This window comes from Schistocerca cancellata, chromosome 2, assembly GCF_023864275.1.
Source record: "Schistocerca cancellata isolate TAMUIC-IGC-003103 chromosome 2, iqSchCanc2.1, whole genome shotgun sequence".
In the NCBI taxonomy this organism is placed as follows: domain Eukaryota; kingdom Metazoa; phylum Arthropoda; class Insecta; order Orthoptera; family Acrididae; genus Schistocerca; species Schistocerca cancellata.
The window spans coordinates 420633651-420659387 of NC_064627.1; the positions used below are offsets into that span (position 1 = coordinate 420633651).

The following is a 25737-nucleotide window of genomic DNA, read 5'->3' on the forward strand; positions in this document are numbered from 1 at the left end:
TACTGCGATTGGGATATTGTTGTTGATAAACCCGCTGTGCAGCTTACCCATTGTAGTGCGCTACGTAGTACACACCAACCATATCAGTGTACTCACTCCAGGTGTATCGCTCCATTATTAAACAGAGACAATGCACTAACACACTGGTGGACAGCAGTTGCCTACAACTGAAGAGAGTAATACGCCCTCTAACAACTGAAGATCGTAATACGGCCTCTAAAAACTGAAGAGTGTAACAGGGCCTCCATCGGTTTAAATAATCCTCATAGGAAAAAATGACACTAGGGAAAAATATTTGTTTTGAAGTCCCCTACAACCTCCTAGAGTTTGTCGGTTTAAATATTTTTCACCCTGTATAAAATTGTTAAAAGAAATCATATTTAAGACACAATTAAAGCAACTGTTAATTGATAAATGTTTGTACTCCATCAAGGATTTCTAATGTTATTGTGTATAATTTATCTTTACTTGTAAACTTTTTTAATGTTCTTGTGTTTGTAAACTGACTATGTCCATGACTGTTAAGTTATTATGGACAAATAAACCATTCATTTATTTATTTATCTTAGGATAGTTGGTGCAGTTGTGCAAAGCCATTGTGCCAAGGTGGCATCAAATCCCATCCTTGGTACAAATTTTCATTTGTCCCTTCAGTCTGCATTTATACAATATTTCTAGGATCACACAAGAAATTAAGTTCATCATTTTGCTGCTCACCTGTATTTGGTGCTGTAGACAAGTATATCCTCTGGTGTTAAAGAACCATTTCCAAAACCAAGGCGATCACCATATGTATGCCTTAGTATTGTGCCACTTTTTAACATCTGTGCAGCCCCCACAGCTGTCAGTTGTCCCAACTGGCACTCCCCTCCAAATGGGGGCAACAGAGGAAACCTAAGAAAATGGCCATTAAAGACTACTGTAATATCTTTGTTTTTAAAAAAGAAAACATCAACACAAAGTAATAACAACATCTTTCCAAACCTAATGAAAGGTTTTTAGATTATCACACAAGGGAAATAAACATTTAAAATTGTAGTCCATGTATTTAAAAACATTTTAAGTTGTGGGCCATGTACTTAAAAGTTTCTGTTACAGAGGTACTGGCAGCTAGCAAGCTGGCACATAAGTCATTTGCTGTCTTCATAGTCACAATATTGTATGTTTGAAACCCCATTTTCATTAACCACCTAAGTCGCCATATCGGAGTGCCAAAAAGATTTCTTCAATAAGAGTGTAGAAGTCTGATCCTTCTCCATCAGTGCCAGTGCCCTGTCTCCAAGGACCTTTTATTTGTTTGTTTATTATTATTATTTACTTTTTCCCCATGGATCCATTGCTAGGATATAGAACATGTCAGATTATTACAGTAATAACCACAAGTTAATGGTCATATGATCTACAGTTTAAGTAATATGTAAACAGATATTTGAAAAGTGAGGAGCAGGTGCTCAGGTAATAACTCACAAAATTGTTGTGATAACAGTCAACCTACAAATTATAAGGCTTGTAGCTCTAGTTCATATACAAAGTGAACTGTTCAAGAGTAAAGTATCAGCACTACATAACAAATTCATATAATACTGGTACTGCTAAAGACTGAATACAGTTCACAATGACAGATTTGACATGAACTGGAACTTCATTGCATACCTTTCTGCTTGAATAATGTACTTCCTTCAGTACCATATTGAGATTTTTTTGTATCTTTTAGGAGATCACGTTTACTTCATGTATCATGATCATGATGTGCACTGTTTATTTTGTAAACTGTTCAATTTTTGCTCCAAAAGCACATACGTGAAAAGATATACTGGTATAGCATGGTGAGAATTCCCAGCTGTCTGAATACATTTCTGCAAGAGCATTTAGGGTGGACTCTACTCATTTCTGATGATGCTCTTCTGTGGCAAGAAGACTGTTTTTGCTTGTGACTGGATTCCCCAGAATATGATACTATATGTCATAGTTGAATGGAAATATCCAAAGTATGCAGCTTAGATTGTTTCCAAGTCACAAGTAAATGCAACTGAATAATGGAATATGTTGCCAAATTAAATCTTTTACATAGATCGAGGATGTGAAGTAACCATTTACACTTGCTATTAATATTATTAATCCTAAGAATTTTGAAGACGTAGCTCTCAATATTTCTTTGACACCACATTTTATTTCAACATTTTCCTTTTTGTGTGTGTGTGCTGTGTGAAACTGAATGAACTGAGACTTGTTAACATTGGGTAACAGACCATCAGATGTGAACCAATCTACGAGTAGAGCATCTTTGAATATAGCAGTCACTATGTTCTCTAGGCTGCAGTTTGGTAATTTTTCAGTCATAGTCGTGTCATCTGCAAGTGGGATGAAGTATGCTTTTTGGCTCATACAACATGGCAGATCATTGACAAAAATTGAGAACAGAAGGGGACCAAGCACTGAATCCTTTGTTACTCCACATTTAACTGAGCCTCAATCAGAGCAAGCAAGTGCTAGTGTAGAACTTTACAGCATTACCTCCTGCTTTCTGTCCTCTAGATATGAATCAAGCCACATCCCTATTTTTCCATTTAAGCCATAGCGCTCAGCTTTTCTAAGCAGAGTTTTGTTATCTGTGCAGTTGAATACTGTAGACAGATCACAAAAGTTTCCAACTGGTGACATATTATTGTTTATGAGTTTTAGGATTTGGTTAATAAGTGAGAAAATGACCTGTTCAGTGGAAATATGCTTTTGAAATCCAAACTGACTTTTAATAAGGTATTATGTTTATTAAGATAGTACATAATTCTTTTGTACATAGATTTATCATATCTTTTGAAGAATGATTTAAAAATTGCACATCTGAGTCTATTAGGAACAGTACCAACATTTAGAGACTCATTAAATATATGACAGAAAACTTTAAGAATAAATTTGCAGCAATGCTTCAGTATTTTGAATGATATGTTGTCCACACCAATGGCATTTTTATTTTTTGTTGGTGTTATCATCTTCTCAGTCTTATCTGTTGTGATACAGGCTACAAGCATCTGGCTAATTTTGTTCTGCTCTGATTTTTGTAGAAGATTCAGGGCTTAAGCTATAAACCCTTTACAACTAATATGATCAGTTACTGTCAAAAAATGGCTGTTGAAGATATTGGCAACTATTTCATCTTCACTATTTCATCTTCATCTGTCATATGATACACTCTGGTACTATCTGTATCCTCTGAAATTTTGCATGTCTCCTTTTTTACCACTTCCACATTGTTTTCATTTTATTACTTGAAGTTTCAGTTTCAGACCTATGTATTTAACAGCTGTCTTACTTCTGAAGGAGCACCATTATGTTCATGTTCATACATAATAGGGGAAACATAGGTGAAATGAAAACAATGGAGAGAGGAAAAATAACCTTTTGTCACATAGTGGGGCCCTGAGTAGCAGATGTGCACTTAGAAATTAAATGGGAAACTGTAACTCAAGCTACAAACTTGGAAACAAATACACAAGTTCAATGCACAGCTACGTTGTCCTGGCAATGTGCCCTAACTGGGCTAAAGAGTAACATCAGGTGGAGCAGGTGAAATGAGCAAAGAAGAGGGAAATGTAGGTGCAAGCACTGAAAGGGGAAGACAGTGCAAGAGCAAGGAGGAGTATCACGGCACTAGAATGTGCAACTGTGTAGACAAAGGTGGTAAGCTGAACATTGTGAATTGTGTTTTATTCATTTCATGGCGTACATTTGCAGTCCATTGGTTTGCGTACAGGAGACATGTCAAAAATTTATAAAACAATTACAATGATTTTTACATTAATAAATAATAGCACTATAACTAATAACAACACTATAAGGATAACACATTGTACCCAGCTCAAATTTCCAGTTTGTCCCGCATGATTTCATCCACTGAGTAATAACACTTCAGTGTCAGTACCTCATATAGCTTTCTTTTAAGTGAACCTAAATTCATCTGCATCAACTTGTTCCCTTTTAATTTATTACAAATTTTCATTCCCATGTATTGAGGTCCCTGGGCATACAGTCTGAGGCAGTGGGTGGGGACGATACAATTTTCTTTGTTTCTGGTATCATGTGAATGGACAAAATGGTTTCCCTCAAATAATTCATGTCTGGAGTACAAAAATATAATAATCTTGTTTATTTATAAGGATGGCAGAGTTAATATTTTAAGTTTTCTAAATAATGGTCGACATGGTTCTTTGTGATTTACAGTGCACATATTTCGTATAATTTTTTTCTGTATTTTTAGTATCCGCACTATGTTTGTCGAGTTACTCCAAAAAACAATACCATACCTAATAATGGATTCGAAGTAAATTTATATGCTACTTTTCATGTGTCCATGTCAGTTGCAGTTGACAATATTTGTGCCTGCCAAGTCAAATTTTTATCTACATTTAAACCTAAGAATTTGACTGAGTCAACTTCTTCTATACCTTGGTTGTTGTGTACAATCTTAATCTGCTCACATTTTGACTGTTTGGTTCTGAACTGCATCACGTGAGTCTTAGATATCTTTAGATTCAACTCATGTAGCTGAAATCAAGTTTCGAGGGTACTGATCACCCTCTGCGAACAGAACTGATGGGGAGCTGATATTTAATGGTAAGTCATTAACATAAAAGAGAAATAGGACTGGGCCTAATGTGGGGCCTTGTGGAACACCCTCAGATATTTTTTTCCATTCAGAAAAATAATATGTGCCATTTGAAGAAATGCTAACTCTTTACTTTCTGTTGGATAAGTAGGATTTAAGCCATTGTAGGGCACTGCCGCTAATGCCATACTTTCACTCAGTGAAAGATTGGAGATGGGGAAGGGAGTAAGATATAATAGAGAAAGAGGAAGGCTGTTAAGAGGAAAATGCAAATAAATATTCGTGGACTCATAGACTTATAAGCTGAACTAAAATGAGATGACACATTGTAGTAATATGGAACTGTTGTAAGCTCTTCAGTCTGAAGAGTGGTTTGGTGCAGCTCCCCATACTAGTCTATATGGTGCAAACCTCTTCATCTTTGAATAACTACTGCAACCTAAATCCATTTCAACCTGCTTACTGCATTCACACCTTGATATCCCTCTCCAATTTTTACTCCCCACACTTCCCTCCAATACCAAACTGACAACTCCTTCCTGCCTCAGAATGCGTCCTATTAACTCATCCCTTCTTTAGGCCAAGTTGTGCCATAAATTTCTTCTCTCTCCAGCAATTTAGTACTTTCTCATTCGTTACAGGATCACCCAATCTAATCTTCAGCATTCTTCTATACCACCACTTTCAAAAGCTTCTACTCTCTTCTTGTTTGAACTGTTTATCATCTTTGTTTCATATCTGTACAGGTCTACACTCTAGACAAATATTTTTATGAAAGACTTCCACTTAGATTTACATTTTATGTTAACAAATTTCTCTTCTTCAGAAATGTTTTTCTCACCATTGCATCTACATTTTCTATCTTCCTTTTGTCAGTGTCTCATTTCCTAATCTAATTCCCTCAGCATCACCTGATTTAATTCAATTACATTTCATTACCCTTGTTTTGCTTTCGTTGATTTTCATCTTATACTCTCCTTTCAAGATACTGTCAATTCAATTCAATTGCCCTTCCAATTACTGACTCTTGACAGAATTACAATGCAATCAGTAAACCTCAAAGATTTCATTTCTTCTTTCTGAATTTTCACTTCTTCTCCAAATTTTTCTTTAATTTCTTTTACTGCTTGCTCAATGAACAGATTCTATATCAGTGATAAGCTACAACTTTATCTCACTCCCTTCTTTGTCTGTCTTTCAGCTTTCCCTTATTTGCTCAGTACCAGTTTGCTATCTGAGCACTTGATATTCAAACAGTTGCTTGTCTTTTCTACAAAGGTTTCTTTAATCTACCTATATATGGTATCTATCGTTCACCTAGTTATACATGCTCCTGGCAGTCTTGTATTTGTCCTACAGCTATTCTTGCTTAACCACTTTGCAGTTTCTGCTAATCTCCTTTTTTATACACCTTCTGCCTTGTTTGTTTGCTGCATTTTTATATTTTCTCACTTCACCAATTAAATTAAGTGTATCCTGCATAATATAAAACTTTCTAATAGGCCTTGTTTTTTTACTTATTTGATCCTCTGCTCCCTTCACTATTTTGTCTTTAAAAGCTGTCCATTTGTTTTTTACTGTATTCCTTTTCCCTGTTTCAGTCAAATTTTGCCTAGTGGTCCCTGTGAATCTCTCAGTAATCTCTATTTCTTTCAATTTATCCAAATGAATCTTTTACAGTTTCTTAAGTTTTAATTTACCATCCATAACCAATAAATTATAGTCCACATCTTCCCTGGAAATGTCTTACAGTTTAAAATTAGGTTTTGAAATCTCTTCCATTACCAGTGTGTAATCAATTTGAAACCTTCCAATGTCTCTAGATCTCTTTTACTTATACAACCTTCTTACATGATTCTTAAACCAAGTGTTAGGAAAGATTAAATTCTGCTCTGTGCAAAATTCTACCACACTGATTCCTCTTTCATTCATTTCCCCTAGTCCATATTCTTGTACTGTTTTTCCTTCTCTTCCTTTTCCTACTGCAGAATTCCAGTCCCCCCAATAAAATTAAATATTCCTCTCCCTTAACTATCTGAACAATTTCTTTTATCTCATCACACATTATTTCAATCTCTTCATATCTGCCAAACTATTTCCTTATTCATTAAATGTTCATAATAACTTACCAACATTCCTATTTTCTTATTCGTTAATTGACCTACTCCTGCACTGCCGCTATTTGATTTTGTTTTTATAACGCTGCACTGTCCTGACCAGTAGTCCTTTTCTTCCTGCCATACCACTTTAATAAATCCCACTAGACCTAACTTCCACTAGACCTAACTTCAACTACCCATTTCCTTTTCTAAAATCTTGAGCTCCCTACCAATTAAGGGATCTAATATTCCATGTTCTGAGCCTTGCCTCTTCCAACAGGTAATCCTTGCAGTTCAAAACAACAGTGGTACAGCCTTTGTCAGCAGATAGGGTCATAAGGTTGGGATCAGTTTTTATGTGGTAGATTTTGGTTCTTTCTGGAGATGTAAGGTTAGTTTTCACACTGAGGGATTTGGGGAATGATGGTGAGGCAAGGTTCAAAGTTAAGAAATTTTGTTAAGTTTGCAGGTGGTGATCTGGGGGCTGTGGGGGTGGATCACAGGTTGATAGAGGAGTGAACTGAATCAGGCAGGGTTCAACATTGGTTATTGGTTAAGTCTGGTTGGTAGGGTTGGTGGCAAAAAGTGTTTCCACTGCAGGGACTGGGAGAAGGATAGAAGGTCTTTAACAAGTCCTGCATGACTGAATTTGGGAGAGGGGCGAAAGGTGAGGCCTTTGGAAAGGACTGATACTTTTGCGAAACTAAGACTTTTGGAGGGAAGGTTCATGACTGAGTTTCAAGTGCGTTTAGGTTCTGGATTGTGTATGGTGGTGGGAGGTAGTTTTTGATGGTGAAATAAATGTAGTAAGTCTGCAAGGCAGGATTTGTCAGCTATGAGGGGATGTGAGGTAGGTTTGGAGGTTGTTGTAGAGGTGGTGGATGTTGGTAGTCCAAGATGGGAGTAAGAAGTGAACAGGTGGAGTGTTTTTTGAGGTGCCATTGTGCATGTTGCTCTAGTTTCTGGAGAGCAAGGATTTCAAGTGTGAGATGGGATTGAGGAATTTGGGATCGCATAGCAGGAGAATTTTACAGATGGAGAGGAGGTATAGCAAGGAGATTTGGGCCTGATTGGTGTGGTTTTGTGGACTATTTTAGTGAGGGTTAAGTACTAGAGGAATCTGAAATGATGAAGGTCATTGTGGGAGAAAGGGTGGCAGCTGGAGATGGGTTATATGATGGTAAGGCCATTTCGAGGGATTCCATGAGCCAAGCAACAACACAGGAGCACTATATTGGTCTGGGTCCTGGCTAGGGATAAGGAAACTTTTCTGTATTGAAGCAGATGGAGGATAAAAATATGTAAAAGAACATAAATAATGTAGAATTATGCCTGAAAAATTACACCCAAACACATGGGAAAAATCATAAAAAGGATGAAATGGATGGAGTGGGGTGAAACAAGATGAAATCTGAGGGAGTAGGCCGATAGTGAAAGGTGAAAACCAACTGAAATTGGCATGAAGACACAATGAGATCAAAGAAAAAATAAATAAAAATATTGTAATGAGGGTTGTTGGTGGGTAACTGTGAAGGAGAGGGATGGCACACATGAGTTTTAAAAGTGTCTTTGATCACTTCACAGAAAGAGGATATGTCGCAACTTTTCCAAAATAGTATTCTGTCACATGCTACAAATCATGTGCAACATGTTTGTATCTCTACATGCACTGTGATGAGTTCTTCCAGCTGTCATATTCCTATCCTCTCCCTTTGCTGTCTATCCTTCTCTTCACCTTTCTCTTCCATTACCCTCTACCTTGTCCATCCTTAATCTCATCATATTAAACTGATGTAACTCCTAAGCCCACCTGAAGTGTAGTCCAAAAAAAAGTAAGCTATGTTGTGATGTTGCAATTCCTCTTTGTGTATCTGTCTACCGCTCAACTCCCCTACACAGTAAGTATGATTTCATTGTTCGTATGAAATTATTCTGCATGGTGCATTAGTCTGAGAAAATTACAGAGATAAAATGCATAAAAAATGGAAGTATTACTTACTTGTACATGGTGTCCAAACCTTTAGACACAAAGTTGTGCAAATAATAGAGAACCCCAACTGACTATTTTGTGATACATGTGCACCTCTGACCACTGGTTCTCCTTATTTTACACGTTTTTTAAATTTGATAAACAACATTCATTTCACAGAAATTATTTAGATTTCAGAGCAGTTGCCCAGTTTGGCAACCATTAGTCTCATTACAGGCATTACAATAACACATCAAATTTTGTTGCCTCACTCAAATATTTCTGCTGTCTGTTGTGCAATGAGATAGACAGTCACAATCCAGCCAACTAGGTCTTCACCAGTTTCATCTGTTGCATCATACACCAGTGACTTAGATCATACATTGTCCAGATAGTCACAAACAATCAAAGTAAACTCATGCACTGCTGTGTTGAAACTGCATCAATTCACAGACACAACATGAGGTACAATATCCAGCACATCTCAGATGTGCTGCTGATAATGGCAACCAGTCAAGTAAGACCACAGGAGTTAAGACCCTAGTAAGTGAACTTGTGCAGTTGTAGACCATAACTTGAAGGATCAATAGCACAAACTTTTTTTCATCCATGAACAATGAAACTGCTTATAAGTTGACAGCGTAATACAGTGTTCAATAATCTGTTGATAGAACCAAACTTAAGGTGAATCAAGCAATCCAGTTTTCAAGTTGTGGTCATCTGATGCCCGTGACACTGAGCAATAAGAAATGGCAAAATAAAGTATAGCAAGTAGCCATGGGAGGTGCATTAATGTGTAAATTAATGATCACCAAGAATATATGATTCAACAAAAAATTAATTTGTATTATTGTTTTCTGTTTTGTGAACTTCCAATCTACAACACTACCACTTCCTTCGGTAAAGGATGTATGTTTTATATTACACCAGATTATACTAAATACTTAACTAGTTACTTGAAGAAAAATGTTCATTTGTACAGGAGTATATCCAATTATGTAAAATGTTACTGCATCTCCTCCTTCGGTGATAACAAAATCACCAATTAAAATAAAACATTTTTCTTTCACTAAAGCTTGTTGAGGTTTGTAATTTACAATGACAAAAATATAGCAGACATCAGATATGTAAAAAAATTTCAAGGCAAAGGTATAACTATGTTTTGTATCCGGGAATATAGATCAAAAGATAATCTTCTCTGCAAATTGTTTTAGAATGGCTGTATGACAGAGTAATGAAGGAATATAAGTCTGCTCTAGTAGGAGGTAATTAAATAGATTCTTTGTGGAAAACTAGAATTTTCATTTATAGAATACTGCATAAAAACTTCAGCCTGAAAACATGATATGTAAGTTGTGTCCAAATGCCTCACATGGACATTTACAACATACGAAGATTTACTTAGTGAATGACACTGTGTGCAACTACAAACTATAGATTCATAATCATTTTGTCCCAGTTCCTGCATTTGTCTGTGATAGGTGGTAAGTGTTGGTCCACCACAGATCTCCACACACTGTCATTTCAAATCTTAACTTCACATGCTTATTGTTGGTGCTTCTCCTATTCACTGCCATTTCCTCAAATTCTCATTTTGTAACATTTCTTTGTTCAGTATCCTGCCCAACAGTCTGTGACTTGAATGACCTACTGCCACAAGTTTCTAATGAAGGTAATAAATGTTTTCCAGTTCAGACAACTCTTGTTGTGAAATCTTTTTCTGTAGATTTGTTCTACATTTTGGATATTACAGCTTTCTATACCATATGAGGTCTTTGGAGTGCAAATGGTGTAACTCACATTATTCTTGTTTTGAGATATTTAATAGTTTCCTAGGATTATTATACAAAAGTCAGCAGTACTTTTTGTATTACTTTTTTTTATCATTTATTAGAATAGTGGAGGGTAAACCACTGTCTCCGCAACCTCCACCCAAAACTTACCCCTTCTTCCATCCTATCATGCTTTTCCAACTCAAGTCCCAATGTCATCTCCAGACTGTGCTGTTTCCCACTGGCTCTGACACTCGTGCATCACATGCCTAACCCGTGCACCAGCCATCCCTCCCTCCAGCTTTCCTAACCATCAAACTGGGTGCCTTCCCCCAAGCCGCTAGCCACCCACCCCAAAGACATCTTCCTGCCTACTGCTGCCTCCTACCTCTTCCTTACTTACCCACCCACCTGACACAACCCCCACCCCAACCTAGCTCACCTGATGAACTGCAGCAGAATTCCAAGCACCATATAGGGGCATAGATGTGTGTGTGTGTGTGTGTGTGTGTGTGTGTGTGTGTGTGTGTGTGTGTCTGGAGGGGGGAGGGTGCATTCACCTATTGATGACTCAGCTCTTCTGCCTTTCAGTGAGTGATCTCTTTTACTCCTAAAGTATTTACATTCCACCGCAACTGTCCTGTTTGAGATCTCAGCTTGAACGCCAACTTTTGAAATTCAATGTTGATTGAAAGAATTTTCTTGAAAAAGAGCATGAATTAATAGATGACTTTTTTGGTACTGAATGCATTGCATCTTTAGCCATGAGATTGGATGTTTTTAGGTGTCAGTCTTCCTTTGGTGATTGACTTCAACATGTATTCCATAGACAAAAAGTCACTGTTTGTGATTATAGTGACATGAAAGAGATTTTTTTCTCTGCATGCCAATAACATTGTACCAATCACTGGGACAAAATATCTGTTGTTTCTTCTTAATATTCTATTGTGCTAAAACAATCATCATAGGAGTGATGGGAGTGGCCACCTATTAGTTTACTGTAATGCAGAATTTGTCTACAGTTGTTATGTCTCAGATGTATTTTATATTGATATGAGCATACAAACACAAGGAAATATTAGTTTTGATGTAAAGTAATAATATAATGAGATACTATGAAACATCTACCAGCACTGTGATGGAAAATATTCATTGAAGGATCAATTAGCATTTCTACAAAATGGTCTCAAGATGCTGTTTCATCACAGGATCAATCATCATTCCAAACAAATGGTTGTAAGATGCTGATTTTATAACTATAACTCATGGTGTATCGCACTGAACACAATTCAAACAATGAAACAAGTCAGATCCCATTAATAGAGCACCCAGGTAAACTAACAACCACAGCGAATCGAGAAAATTCAAAGCAGTGCAGTGGTTGAGCTGCCAACTACACCACTTCAGCAGTCAAAAGATTGATACAATTGCTTACAACAAAAACTACTGCTGTTATTTCTGCAGTGGCTGTTTGAGTTACAAATTACACCATTTGCTCTGTTAACAGACTGCCACTTGCTGAACAAGATCCTGACCCTATTTAAAAAATAAATAAATAAAAATTATAAAAGAGAAAAGCAATTGTGTAGTTACATGACTTGGGCTTTAAGGGGATCATAGAACAGATTCACATCTGCAAGCTCATGTGATGAATGAAATTTCATGTCTGACAACTACTCATGGATTGCAAACACTGACAAGCAGCACACTTCAGCACGGACACACTGAATTCAAGTGTATTATTTTGCAAGATAGTACCAGCAATGTTGATGCAATGGACAGTTGTACATCACAACAACTAAAGTACATCAGTCACACACATTACACATTAAAGACCTCATAGTAAATGAAATATACATTTATGACCAATATATGCAATAAGCAAACTGGCAATAGCAAGAAAAGTGTTCCTGAAAAAGATACATTTGTTAACACTGAATATAAATTTAAATGTTAGAAACTCGTTTTTGAATGTGTCTGGAACGTAGCCTTATAAGGAAGTGAAACATGGGTGGTAAACAATTCAGACAACAAGAGAACTGAAGCTTTCGAAATGTGGTGCTGTGGAATGATACTGAAGATTAAATGGATAGATCAGATAGGTAAGCAAGCAGTTCTGAATTGTTGGGAGAAAAGAAATTTACAGCACAATGTTTGTTACCAAGCTACTGCTTCTTCATAAACATAGTAACTCTCATGAATGCTGTTTGCAACATCTATGTTGGCAGATCTACAAGAGATAAATTGCTAATGAAACCATGAAAACAGATAATTATTCCAGATATTCAGTATACTAGCATGCTCCTCAGCAAATTATATCTGTGGGTTTCATTAACATGTGTATATACATGGCATATCTCAAATATATTCGCATGCTAACACAGCATAGACTCCGTATTTGTCTTGTCTGATGAGGCTCATTTACTTAGTGCTAAAAATAAATGCTTCAATAACTTGCACTGGTCATAGATTTATGTATCTACAAGATTTATCAACTGCAAGAATAACATGTCTTTATTATTATTATTACTATTATTATTATTATTTGAAGGTACACAGCTTGTTGGTTAATTGATTAAGTGAAACTGTTGATGAGTTGCTCAGGAATATTTTGCTGTTTATCAGGGAAAGAAATCTGCACTACCCCTGGAACAGTCAACAGTGGTGTTGATTTTCAAATGAGCACCAGATATTTTCAATGGATTTTCAGTTCAGAAGCATGATGTCAACAGCATTTGATGATATCATCACCTTGTTGCACCTCATCCAACAAGTGAGTGATATATTTGCAAGTGCAGCCTTCCAGAAATAGGAGCAAATTGCCAATGGTACTAGCATTTAGTAGAACAAAAGCTGGGAACGCCCCATACCTTTAAGTCATGAAAGTAATATCTGGATGTCACGGAGGTTACGATATTCACCAATGTCGATTTTTGCCTACATCATTATTCTGTCATAATGACACTGGGAGTACTTTGCACATAATTGCAAGGTTGGTTTGCATTCTATATGTTGTGAATTGGCAGGAGCCAATTCACGGAGTTTGGAGGAAGCCGAAAGCAAGCGTTTAAGCTCATTCAGGCTGACGTCAGGTCTGGAAAATGACAAGGAATTATAGTAGCCAAAAATAGTACATAGCTTCTGGAATACTTAACTTTAATCCATAATTGGAGAACATCACTCTTGTTGATACGTTAATAAAAATCTCAATATAAACTGGTAATGGCGCCTTGCTAGGTCGTAGCAAATGACGTAGCTGAAGGCTATGCTAACTATCGTCTCGGCAAATGAGAGCGTATTTGTCAGTGTAGCATCACTAGCAAAGTTGGCTGTACAACTGGGGCGATTGCTAGGACGTCTCTCTAGACCTGCCGTGTGGCGGCGCTCAGTCTGCAATCACTGACAGTGGCGACACGCGGGTCCGACTTATACTAGCGGACCGCGGCCGATTTAAAGGCTACCACTTAGCAAGTGTGGTGTCTGGCTGTGACACCACACTATATGTCCCCCAGATATAAATGTGTTGATTATCAGCTTCACACTGGATCATGATTCACCAGTGTGCTCCTGACTGCAATATTCATTTGTCCAATGTCTTTTTGCACTATGATATGTCACTGTTATCAGGGGAAATGATGTAAGTGGGTCTATGTGCTCAGAAATTGCCTTAATGAAATTGATTGTGGACATATTTATTAACATTGTACCATGATATGCAGCCTTCTCTCAAAATATTAGTTCAGCATAGACATATAACAGAAGAATTGCTATAGGAGTAATATTTTACTTGTATGAAATGATACAATTTGAACATAAGTAGTGCCTGTACTACTAAACATGGATGTTTCAGCAACATTCCTGTATACAAGCTGTTCTAAAAGATGTTTGCTGCTGTGGCCTTCAGCCCAAAGATTGGTTTGATGCACCTTTGCATGCTACTCTATCATGTGCAACCCTCTTCATTTCAATATAACCACTGCAACCTACATCCTTCTGAATCTACTTACTGTATTCATCTCTTGGTCTCCTCCTATAATTTTTTACATCCACACTTCCCTCCAACACTAAATTCGTGATCCCTTGGTGTCTCACAATATATCATATCAACCGTTCCCTTCTTGTACTCAAGTTGTGCCAAAAATTTCTTGTCTTCCCAATTTTATTCAGAACCTCCTCATTAATTACATAATCTACCCATCTAAGCTGCAGCATTCTACTGCAGCACCCCATTTCAAAAGCTTGTGTTCACTCCTTGTCTAAACTTTTTATCATCCATGTTTCCCTTCATGGCTATATTCCAGACAAATATCTTCAAAAAAGACTTCCTAATACTTAAGTCTGTATTCAGTGCTAACAAATTTCTCTTCTCTAGAAATGCCTTTCTTGTCATTGCCTCTCTACATTTTATATCCTCTCTACTCTGGCCATCATTAGCTATTTTGCTGCCCAAATAGCAAAATTCATCCACTACTTTAAGTGTTTCTTTTCCTAATCTAATTTGCTCGGCTTCACCTGATTTAATTCAACTACATTCCACAATTCTTGTTTTGCTTTTGCTGATGTTCACCTTATATCCTCCTTTCAGAGCACAGTCCATTCCATTCAACTGCTCTTCTGAGCCTTTTGCTGTCTCTGACAGAGTTACAATGTCATCAGTGAACTTCAAAGTTTTTGTTTCTTCCCCCTGAACTTTAATTCCTACTACAAAAATTTCTTTGGTTACCTTTACTGCTTACTCATTGCACAGATTAAATAACATCGGGGATGGGTGACAACCCAGTCTCACACGCTTGTCAACCAATGCTTCCCTTTCATGCTTCTTGACTCTTATAACTACCATCTAGTTTTTGTACAAATTGTAATTCAAAGAATGTATTCCAGTTAACATTTTCAAAAGTTTTCTCTAAGTCTATAAATGTTTTAAATGTAGATTTGCTTTTCCTTACCCTACCTTCTAAGATAAGTTATAGAGTCAGTATTGCTATGCATGTTCCTACATTTCTCTGACATTACCTGACGCTGGCTTCTAACAGTTTTTCCATTCATCTGTAACGAATTTGTATTAGTATTTTGCAACAATGATTTACTCAATTGATAGTTCAGTAATTTTCAAATCTGTCAGCAACTTCTTTCTTTGAAATTGGGACTATTACATTCTTCTTGAAGTATGAAGGTATTTACCTGTCTCATGCATCTTGCACACCAGATGAAAGAGTTTTGTCATGACTGGCTCTCCCAGGGCTATCAGTATTTCTGACAGAATGTCATCTACTCCCGGGGCCTTGTTTCAACTTCATTTTTTCCGTGCTCTGTCAGATTCTTTTCACAGTATAATATCTCCTATCTCATCTTCATGTACGACCACTTCCATTTCTATAATATCGTCTTCAAGTTCACCTCTCTTGTATAGACCCTCTATATACTCCTTTATATTGTATTGTGTTGTATTTATTAGTCCAGTAAATCTTACATGTACAGTACAGCACATCAGATATTGGACAGGTCAAAGTATATCTTACAATTAAAACACTTTAGAAACTAGAAAATTATGTTCACAAAATTTTACAGCACTTCATATACTGGGCAAGTCAATGTGTAAGTTATAATTAAACCACATTAGAAACTTGAAGTTTACAACTGAATACATGTATAAGCCAATATTAATGATTACAGTATTTGCATGATCCTCACTTAAGCTCTAAGGATTTTTGAGGAACTCTTCTACACTATGAATTGACATGTACACTAGAGAATTACATTCACAGAATTTTACTTCATATACTGGGCAAGTTGGTATACAACTTATACTTGAACCCCATTAGAAACTTGAGAATTACATCTGAATGTATTTATAGGCCAGTATCAATGGTTACAGTATTTGCATAATCATCACTTAGACTCTCGAGGATTTTGGAGGAACTCTTCCATGCTATAAAAGCAATGTGTCAATAGATATTCTTTTAATGCTGCTTTAAAAAATTTTACATCAGTCTTTACTTTAATTTCTCTTGGCAATTTATTGTAGGTAATTTTTCCATGGTGTAATGTTCCTTTTTGGCACAAACTGGTTTTTGTATGGAGTACATGAAAGTCAGTTTTCTCTCTTGTATTATTATGATGAACATTTTCATTCTTGGGGAGGATACTAGGATTTGTTATTGTATATTTCTTTATAAACATTGCACTTTCAAATAGGAAAATACATGGAAGGGGAAGTGTTGTGACTCGCCGATTATTCAAAGTGCCGCCGCGCAATTACGCACGTCCTCTACGTGCGGCGCTGTCTGCCAGCCAGGCAGCAGCTGCGCCACCTAAGCGGCCAGCCGAGCAGCGGCTGCTTGACTGAGATGCAGTGTTTAATCGAATGCCGACTTGTACACAGGTCAACTTACTCAGTGACTTATATATGTTGTTGTCCGAAATATGTGTTACATTTGAAGATATAAAAATTGGTGACGAGGATGGGATTTTTCCTTTTCACCGTTGACTCACAGGGTTCCATGGCTACTGTCGAGCAGCTCTTGCAAAATCTCGTTGAACAGCAAACACTTCTAACGACGGCGATTCGCGATCAGCAAACGCTTCTAACGACGGCAATTCGCAATCAGCAAACGCCTCTAACGACGGCGATTCGCGATTTCGTCGCAGCATCAAATGCGGGGCGTTTCTTGTCATTGGCTGTACCTCCTTTTCCACCTTACGACGAGACGGCGGAAGACTGGTCTGATTATGAAAAACGTCTTCGACAGCACTTCTTGGCATTTCATGTCACGGACGAACAACCATGTAAGTCTCTGTTCCTTTCTTGGATTTCACCTCAAATGTATCGGTTGTTGTTGCAATTGGCTCCTTTGAAGGATCCTGCGTCTTTGTCCTTTGCTGAAATGTGCTCCCTTCTGTCTGTCTATTTTCAAAAGCAAATGCATGTGGTAGCCTCTCGTGTTGCCTTTTATCGTTGTCAAAAACAACCAAATCAGTCCTATCGCGCTTGGGCTGCTGAACTTCACGGCCTCAGTCGAATGTGTCAATTTGTTACTGACGTTCACAAAGAATCCTATGCCGATTCCATGGTACGGGATGCTATTATCCGGTCGGCGCCCGACAAAGAAGTTCGGCAACGTGCCCTTCAGTTGGCGAATCCGACTCTAGATGAAGTTCTCTCCATTGCGCAGTCTTTTGAAATTTCTCGCGCCGCTGGGGCGCAAATAGAAGCGTGGGGTGACATCGGGGAAATACAACCTCTGTGCGCTGTTGACGACGCGTGCGGCGCGTCCCCGCCGGCCGACGTGGCCGCAGTGCGCTCCCACGCGCAGCCTCGGCCTAGCCGTAAACAACCCACTAAGAAACTGCAGCAACATCCCCGTTCATGTCCGTGGTGTTTTACGAAACATTCACGCGAGGATTGTCCCCAACATTGGGCTGTGTGTCACACTTGCAAAAAGAAAGGTCATGTGTCTTCCGTTTGTAAATCCGACCACATATATGATGTTCATGAACATGACGCTGATTCTGATTCTGTGTTGTCTGTCAATTGCACTTCTTCCCTTTCAGGGAAGTTATTCCTCACTGTCCAAATCCTTGGTCGAGATGTTCGGATGCAAGTGGATACAGGTTCTGCTGCCACTATAATTAATTCTCAGACGTATCTTCAGCTGGGTTCTCCACTCCTGTCCCCTGTCACTCGGCAATTACGGACGTACAATAAACAGAAGATTTCTCTCTTGGGACAGTTTAATGCTGAGGTATCTTACAAATCCATTGTTCGCACTGTTCCCATATTTGTGGTCGACCAGAGCACCGCAGAAAATCTTTTTGGTTTCGATGCCTTTCGCGTTTTTGGGTTCTTCATAGATGACTCTGTCAATATTGTCTCTGATACTATTCCTTATGCTCAACTGGATTCCTTGTCGACGACATTTTCGTCCCTTTTTTCTCCTGGGTTAGGCCGTGCAAACGACTTTGAAGCTCATATCACGCTCAAACCCGCTGCTCGGCCTAAGTTTTTTCAGGCTCGGCCCATTCCTGTGGCCCTTCGTGATCGGGTAAAACGGGAGTTGGATCGTCTCACTGCTTCAGGGGTCTTGCTTCCTGTCACTTCCAGTAAGTGGTCCTCTCCTGTCGTTGTAGTTGCTAAGCCCAATGGTGATATTCGTCTCTGTGGCGATTTCAAAGCCGCTGTAAATGCTCAATGCCTCATCGACACTTACCCTATGCCCCGTCCTGAAGAACTGTTCACTAAACTCGCTGGAGGACAGTATTTTTCTAAAATTGACCTGTCAGAAGCTTATCATCAACTTCCTCTCGACGCTGCTTCCCAGCAGTTTCTGGTCCTTAACACGCCTTTCGGCCTCTATCAATACCAACGCTTGCCATTCGGGGTTGCTAGCGCCCCTGCTCTTTTTCAGCGTTTCTTGGAACAATTATTGCTCCCTGTCCCGGGGTGTATCAATTACATGGACGACATTGTTGTCACTGGCTCCACCACTGAAGAACATCTTCAAAATCTCCGCACACTTTTTAATGTCTTACAGACTGCCGGTCTTAAGTGTAATCTTCAGAAATCACAATTCTTTCAGGCATCTATCATGTACTTGGGGTTTCAACTCTCTCGGGATGGTATTCGTCCGCTTCAACACACTGTTGCTGCGATCGATGCCCTTCCTCGCCCTACATCTGTTAAGGAACTGCAGGCTTTCTTGGGGAAAATAGCATACTATCAGAAGTTTTTACCATCTGCGGGATCGGTGGCTCAGCCGTTGCATCGCCTGTTGCATAAAAACGTGCCTTTTCACTGGTCCGTGTCATGTGACGCGTCTTTCCGGAAATTAAAGACTATGCTGAAACAGGCCCCGTGCCTGGCTACTTATCGACCTGGCCAACATCTTGTTCTTGCCACAGACGCCTCTCAATACGGGGTCGGTGCAGTCCTTGCGCACCGTTTTTCTGATGGTTCGGAACAACCCATCGCTTATGCCTCCAAAACGCTCACGGATGCCCAACAAAAGTATTCTCAAATTGAGAAAGAAGCTTTGGCCATCATTTATGCTCTTCATAAGTTTGGTGTTTTTCTCTATGGCTCAAAATTTCATCTTGTTACGGATCACAAACCGCTTGTTTCCTTGTTTCATCCATCAACATCACTTCCCGACAAGGCTGCACACCGCCTCCAGCGTTGGGCTCTTTACTTGTCCCGTTTCAATTATGAGATTCATTTCCGGCCAACGGCTCAACATGCGAATGCTGATGCTTTGTCTCGCCTTCCCATGGGTCCTGATCAGGCATTCGATAGGGACGAACTTTTGTGTTTCCACCTGGATGTTGCCGAGCAGCGGGTTGTGGACGGGTTCCCCATCACTGGGGACAGGCTGGCGGCTGCTACGGGTTCTGACCCTACCCTCTCCCGGGTTTTACGCTGTATTCGGAAGGGTTGGCCAGATCGCCCGTCCGCTAAGACTTCTGATCCGTTGCATAACTACTACACTTTGCGCTACCGCCTCACGGCTAGGGATGGTGTTATCCTCCTCTCCACTGACAATGCTTCGCCGCGTGTTGTGGTACCTGCGTCTTTGCGTGCTTCGGTCTTGCGCCTCCTTCACCAGGGGCACTGGGGTGTGTCTCGCACAAAATCTCTGGCACGCCGTCATGTGTACTGGCCTGGCATCGACTCTGACATCGCACACATGGTCGCTGCCTGCGGCCCTTGTGCGTCACAGGCCACTGCCCCGAAGTCATCTTTGTCACCGTGGCCTTCGCCTGAGAAGCCCTGGGAGCGCATTCATGCTGACTTTGCGGGACCCTTTATAGGTACTTATTGGCTCCTCGCAATTGACGCCTATTCTAACTTTCCTTTCATTGTCCGTTGCACGTCACCTACCACCGCGGCAACCACCAGTGCTCTCGCCCGCATTTTTTCTTTGGAAGGCCTCCCCTCTACTCTTGTTACTGATAATGGTCCGCAATTTGCCTCTTCTGACTTTGCGGATTTTTGTGCTCGTCACAGCGTTACGCATGTCACGGCCCCGCCATTCCATCCACAATCCAACGGTGAGGCTGAACGACTGGTCCACACATTTAAAGCTCAGATGCGGAAACTTCTGACTTCTTCCGCTGCTGATGACGCGCTTCTCCAGTTCCTGGCGTCTTACCGTTTCACCCCCATGGGCGATCACAGCCCGGCTGAGCTCTTACATGGCCGACAGCCCCGCACGCTACTTCATCTTCTGCGGCCTCCCACCTCACGGCCGCGGGTGCCTTCACTTGGCCGGTTCACCGCCGACGACCTCGTCTGGGTACGGGGATATGGCAGGTGGCCAAAATGGAGCCCGGGCCGCATCTTACGACACCGTGGCAGACGCCTGTATGAAATCCAGACGGACACAGGTGTTGCAGTGCGTCATTCGGACCAGCTTCGGCCTCAGGTGCCAGCAACGCCTGTTCCGAATGCCGCCACACCACCTTTGGCTCTACCTGATGCTCGGGATCTTGGCATTTCTCAATACTCACAACGCAGCCCTTTCACCGTCATCGCGATGCCAGCAGCAGAACGGACGCCACCAGGAGACGTGCCCATGCAGGAACCGGAGGACCGTCCTCTGTCAGAGTACATCTACTCGCCTCCTCCTCCAACAGACGCCGACACATCGCCCATGTCTCCTGTCATATCAACTGTACTTGCCGCAACGGGCAGATTGGTGCAGGGGGCCCCAGCAGATTCAACCCCTACGTCTCCCGTCATCTCGACCCGTTATCATCGGGGACACTTCCGTCCGTACAGGAAGCCTCCTCCTCGAGACTTTACGGCGAGTCAAACGACGCCTATGGACGTTAGCCATCTCCAGTACACCTCCATCAAGACCAGTGCAACAATTTCAAAGGGGGGAAAAGTGTTGTGACTTGCCGATTATTCAAAGTGCCGCCGCGCAATTACGCACGTCCTCTACGTGCGGCGCTGTCTGCCAGCCAGGCAGCAGCTCCGCCACCTAAGTGGCCAGCCGAGCAGCGACCGCTAGACTGAGACGCAGTGTTTAATCGAATGCCGACTTGTACACAGGTCAACTTACTCAGTGACTTATATGTGTTGTTGTCCGAAATATGTGTTACATTTGAAGATATAAAAGGAAGAATCCCCATCCTTTTAAATAATGGTCTTCATGGTTTGTTCCTTTTTATTCCAGCCATAATTCTCACTATTCTTTTTTGCATCCTGAAGAGTTTTAGGCAGGATGGCAAGTTACCCCAGAAATTGATTCCATATTTTAGGACAGAATGTATATTAGAATAGTAAACTGTTATTAGACAGTCCTTATGACAGCAGTTTTCTAGCACTCTCATTAAATAACACATGGTACTTAGCTTCTTTAATATGTTGTCAATGTGAGTTTCCCATCTAAGATTATCCTGTAGCCAGACCCCCAGAAATTTTGTATTAGGCACACTTGCAATATATGAGTCTGACATCTGAATTCTTATATCCTCTTCAGTGTTTCTCTTGACATTATGAAAATTTAATGCTACTGTTTTACTTTTATTTATTATTAGTTTGTTTTGGTTGAAACTGTTTACAACATTTGTTAATGCCTCAGACAGTTTGTCTGTAGTATCTCTGCAGTCCTCCCACTGACTAATATGCTTGTGTCATCTGCAAATTGGATGTGCTATGGTACTGGTTGATTGATGTTAGGTTATTTATATATATCAAAAATAGGATGGGGCCCAGTATCGAGCCGTGCGGTACTCCATATTTTACTGCTTTATAATCAGAATAGTGTCTTGTTGATTTATTTTCTTTGTGAAAATGTATTTCTATTACTTGCTTGCAGTCAGTAAGATATGATCTAAGCCAGTTGTTAGGCATACCTCTGATACCAATTCTTTCAAGCTTCTGCAGCAATAGGGTGGGGTCTATGATGCTGAAAGCCTTAGACAGATCAAGGCATATGCCAGTTACTTTTTGTCCATTATCAATTTTTTCGAGTACTTCACCCAGAAATTCATATATTGCTGTTTCTGCTGATCGGCCTTTCTGGAAGCCATGTTGGGTTGTGGATAATATTTTGCACTTTTCTAGAAAATCTAGCAACCTCTTATGAAAATTTTTTTCTAGTATTTTCGAAAATGTAGATAGCAAGGCAATAGGTCTATAATTAGCTATGTCTGCTTTCTTACCCTTTCTGAACAGTGGTTTCTGTTTCACTGTCTTTAAGCAGGAAGGAAAGACTCCATTTGTTAATGAACTGTTGAAAATGTGGTCTAATGGTATTGCAATGAGGTCACCCACATTTTTAATGACATAATCTGGAATCTCATCCACACCTGTTGAAAATTTTGTTTTTAACTCTCTGATTGACAGTATAATTTCCTTAGGGTTCGTTGGAGTAAGAAATTGGGAGTTGCAGTTTCTATTTTGATTTGATGGTGTTGTATCAGGATTTTTATTTGAAGATTTTATGTCAGAGAGTAATTTTTCGCTAATATTTGCAAAGTATGTATTAAAAGCCTTGGCTACTTCTTCTGGATTTGTAATTTTTTTGCCGTCTTGGATTACCTGGAGATCTACATTTTCCTACTTGTTCTCTGACTATCTTCCACATGGCTTTCATTTTGTTCCTGGCCATTTTTATATGGTGATCATTTGTTGTCTTTTTAGCTTCTTTTATGACTCTGTGAAGCACTCTCTTATAATTCTTGAAATACACCAGAAATTCTTCTGTAACATTTTGTGTTTTTGAGATTTCATAAAGTCTCCTCTTTTCAGCACATGATATTTTAATGCCTTTCGTCAGCCATGTAACATTTCTTTTTCTAGTTTTTACTGTTTGGTTTTTAACTGGAAAAGAAATATTGAAATAATGGGAGAATATTTCCATGAACATGTCAAACTTTTTACATGTGTCCTCATCGTTGTCTATATCATTCCATGTTTCTTTTTTTAGTAAGTGCCTGAAGTGTTCTAGGTTGTGCTCACTAAAATTTCTACCTTTTCTTGTCATTTGTTGTTCAGTATTTCCTGCAGTCTCTACTGGGAATTCAATAAACTGTGCATAATGACCACTGAAACCTGTATTCATATTTCCAGATTTGTATAAATATTTATCTGTATTTATTAGTATCTGATCTATAGCACTGCTTGACGATTTGGTGACTCTGGTGGGGGAGTTGATAGTTGTATGTATAATGTAGGTTTTTAATACGGCCTCAAGGTTTAATCTGTCTTTTGAGTTCTTGTTGAAATCTATATTAAAGTCACCACATATGATGGTTGTTTTACTAACTATTTTTATACTGTTAAGTGCCTTCTCAAGATTTTCAATGAAAGTACACTCCTGGAAATTGAAATAAGAACACCGTGAATTCATTGTCCCAGGAAGGGGAAACTTTATTGACACATTCCTGGGGTCAGATACATCACATGATCACACTGACAGAACCACAGGCACATAGACACAGGCAACAGAGCAAGCACAATGTCGGCACTAGTACAGTGTATATCCACCTTTCGCAGCAATGCAGGCTGCTATTCTCCCATGGAGACGATCGTAGAGATGCTGGATGTAGTCCTGTGGAACGGCTTGCCATGCCATTTCCACCTGGCGCCTCAGTTGGACCAGCGTTCGTGCTGGACGTGCAGACCGCGTGAGACGACGCTTCATCCAGTCCCAAACATGCTCAATGAGGGACAGATCCGGAGATCTTGCTGGCCAGGGTAGTTGACTTACACCTTCTAGAGCACGTTGGGTGGCACAGGATACATGCGGACGTGCATTGTCCTGTTGGAACAGCAAGTTCCCTTGCCGGTCTAGGAATGGTAGAACGATGGGTTCGATGACGGTTTGGATGTAGCGTGCACTATTCAGTGTCCCCTCGACGATCACCAGTGGTGTACGGCCAGTGTAGGAGATCGCTCCCCACACCATGATGCCGGGTGTTGGCCCTGTGTGCCTCGGTCGTATGCAGTCCTGATTGTGGCGCTCACCTGCACGGCGCCAAACACGCATACGACCATCATTGGCACCAAGGCAGAAGCGACTCTCATCGCTGAAGACGACACGTCTCCATTCGTCCCTCCATTCACACCTGTCGCGACACCACTGGAGGCGGGCTGCACGATGTTGGGGCGTGAGCGGAAGACGGCCTAACGGTGTGCGGGACCGTAGCCCAGCTTCATGGAGACGGTTGCGAATGGTCCTCGCCGATACCCCAGGAGCAACAGTGTCCCTAATTTGCTGGGAAGTGGCGGTGCGGTCCCCTACGGCACTGCGTAGGATCCTACGGTCTTGGCGTGCATCCGTGCGTCGCTGCGGTCTGGTCCCAGGTCGACGGGCACGTGCACCTTCCGCCGACCACTGGCGACAACATCGATGTACTGTGGAGACCTCACGCCCCCCGTGTTGAGCAATTCGGCGGTACGTCCACCCGGCCTCCCGCATGCCCACTATATGCCCTCGCTCAAAGTCCGTCAACTGCACATACGGTTCACGTCCACGCTGTCGCGGCATGCTACCAGTGTTAAAGACTGCGATGGAGCTCCGTATGCCACGGCAAACTGGCTGACACTGACGGCGGCGGTGCACAAATGCTGCGCAGCTAGCGCCATTCGACGGCCAACACCGCGGTTCCTGGTGTGTCCGCTGTGCCGTGCGTGTGATCATTGCTTGTACAGCCCTCTCGCAGTGACCGGAGCAAGTATGGTGGGTCTGACACACCGGTGTCAATGTGTTCTTTTTTCCATTTCCAGGAGTGTAGTTACGTTTCCATCTGGGCATCTATATATGCAAATAACAATTATATTTAAATTTGTCAGCTGTGTAGCAGAAATTTCGAAGTTTTGCTCTTCCCCTAGCTGGTTAGTGAACTTTAAATTATCGTGTTTGACGTCCTCTCTAACATATATGCATGTTCCTACATGCATGGAGGTTTTCCTACAAAAAAAAAGATGAATGGGTAAAGCCCTCTATCCTTGTGTGATGTAACATATTTTCTGATAACCAGTGCTCACTAACACATATAACTGACACTTCTTTTAGTTCATCTGATAACAATATTTCTATCTCACTAACTTTATTTGATAAGGATTGTACATTTTGGTGCAGGAGCATAAATTTTGATGATGTCTTATTTACTAGGTTGTTTTTGCCTACCTTATATTCGACAGCTGCACATGACATATCATTTTTAACACTTTTACAATTGAAGTTTTCTTTCCAGAGTGATGTTTTAGAAGATGAAATCAACATTTCACTGGAATCACTTGCCATAAAAAACGTTGTGGTTCTTTCCTGTTTCGTGTTGGGTGAG

General features: G+C 40.3%; 1 protein-coding gene across 2 annotated transcripts in view; it reads right to left on the reverse strand.

Moving 5' to 3' along the window:
* Positions 1-25737, reverse strand: part of LOC126161874 (2-phosphoxylose phosphatase 1) — a 129254-nt gene that overhangs the window by 55900 nt on the left and 47617 nt on the right. For both annotated transcript variants that reach the window (XM_049918002.1, XM_049918003.1), the window contains exon 4: positions 718-894. In XM_049918002.1, coding sequence (XP_049773959.1) covers positions 718-894 — 177 coding nt within the window. The remainder of the gene's footprint in view (positions 1-717; positions 895-25737) is intronic.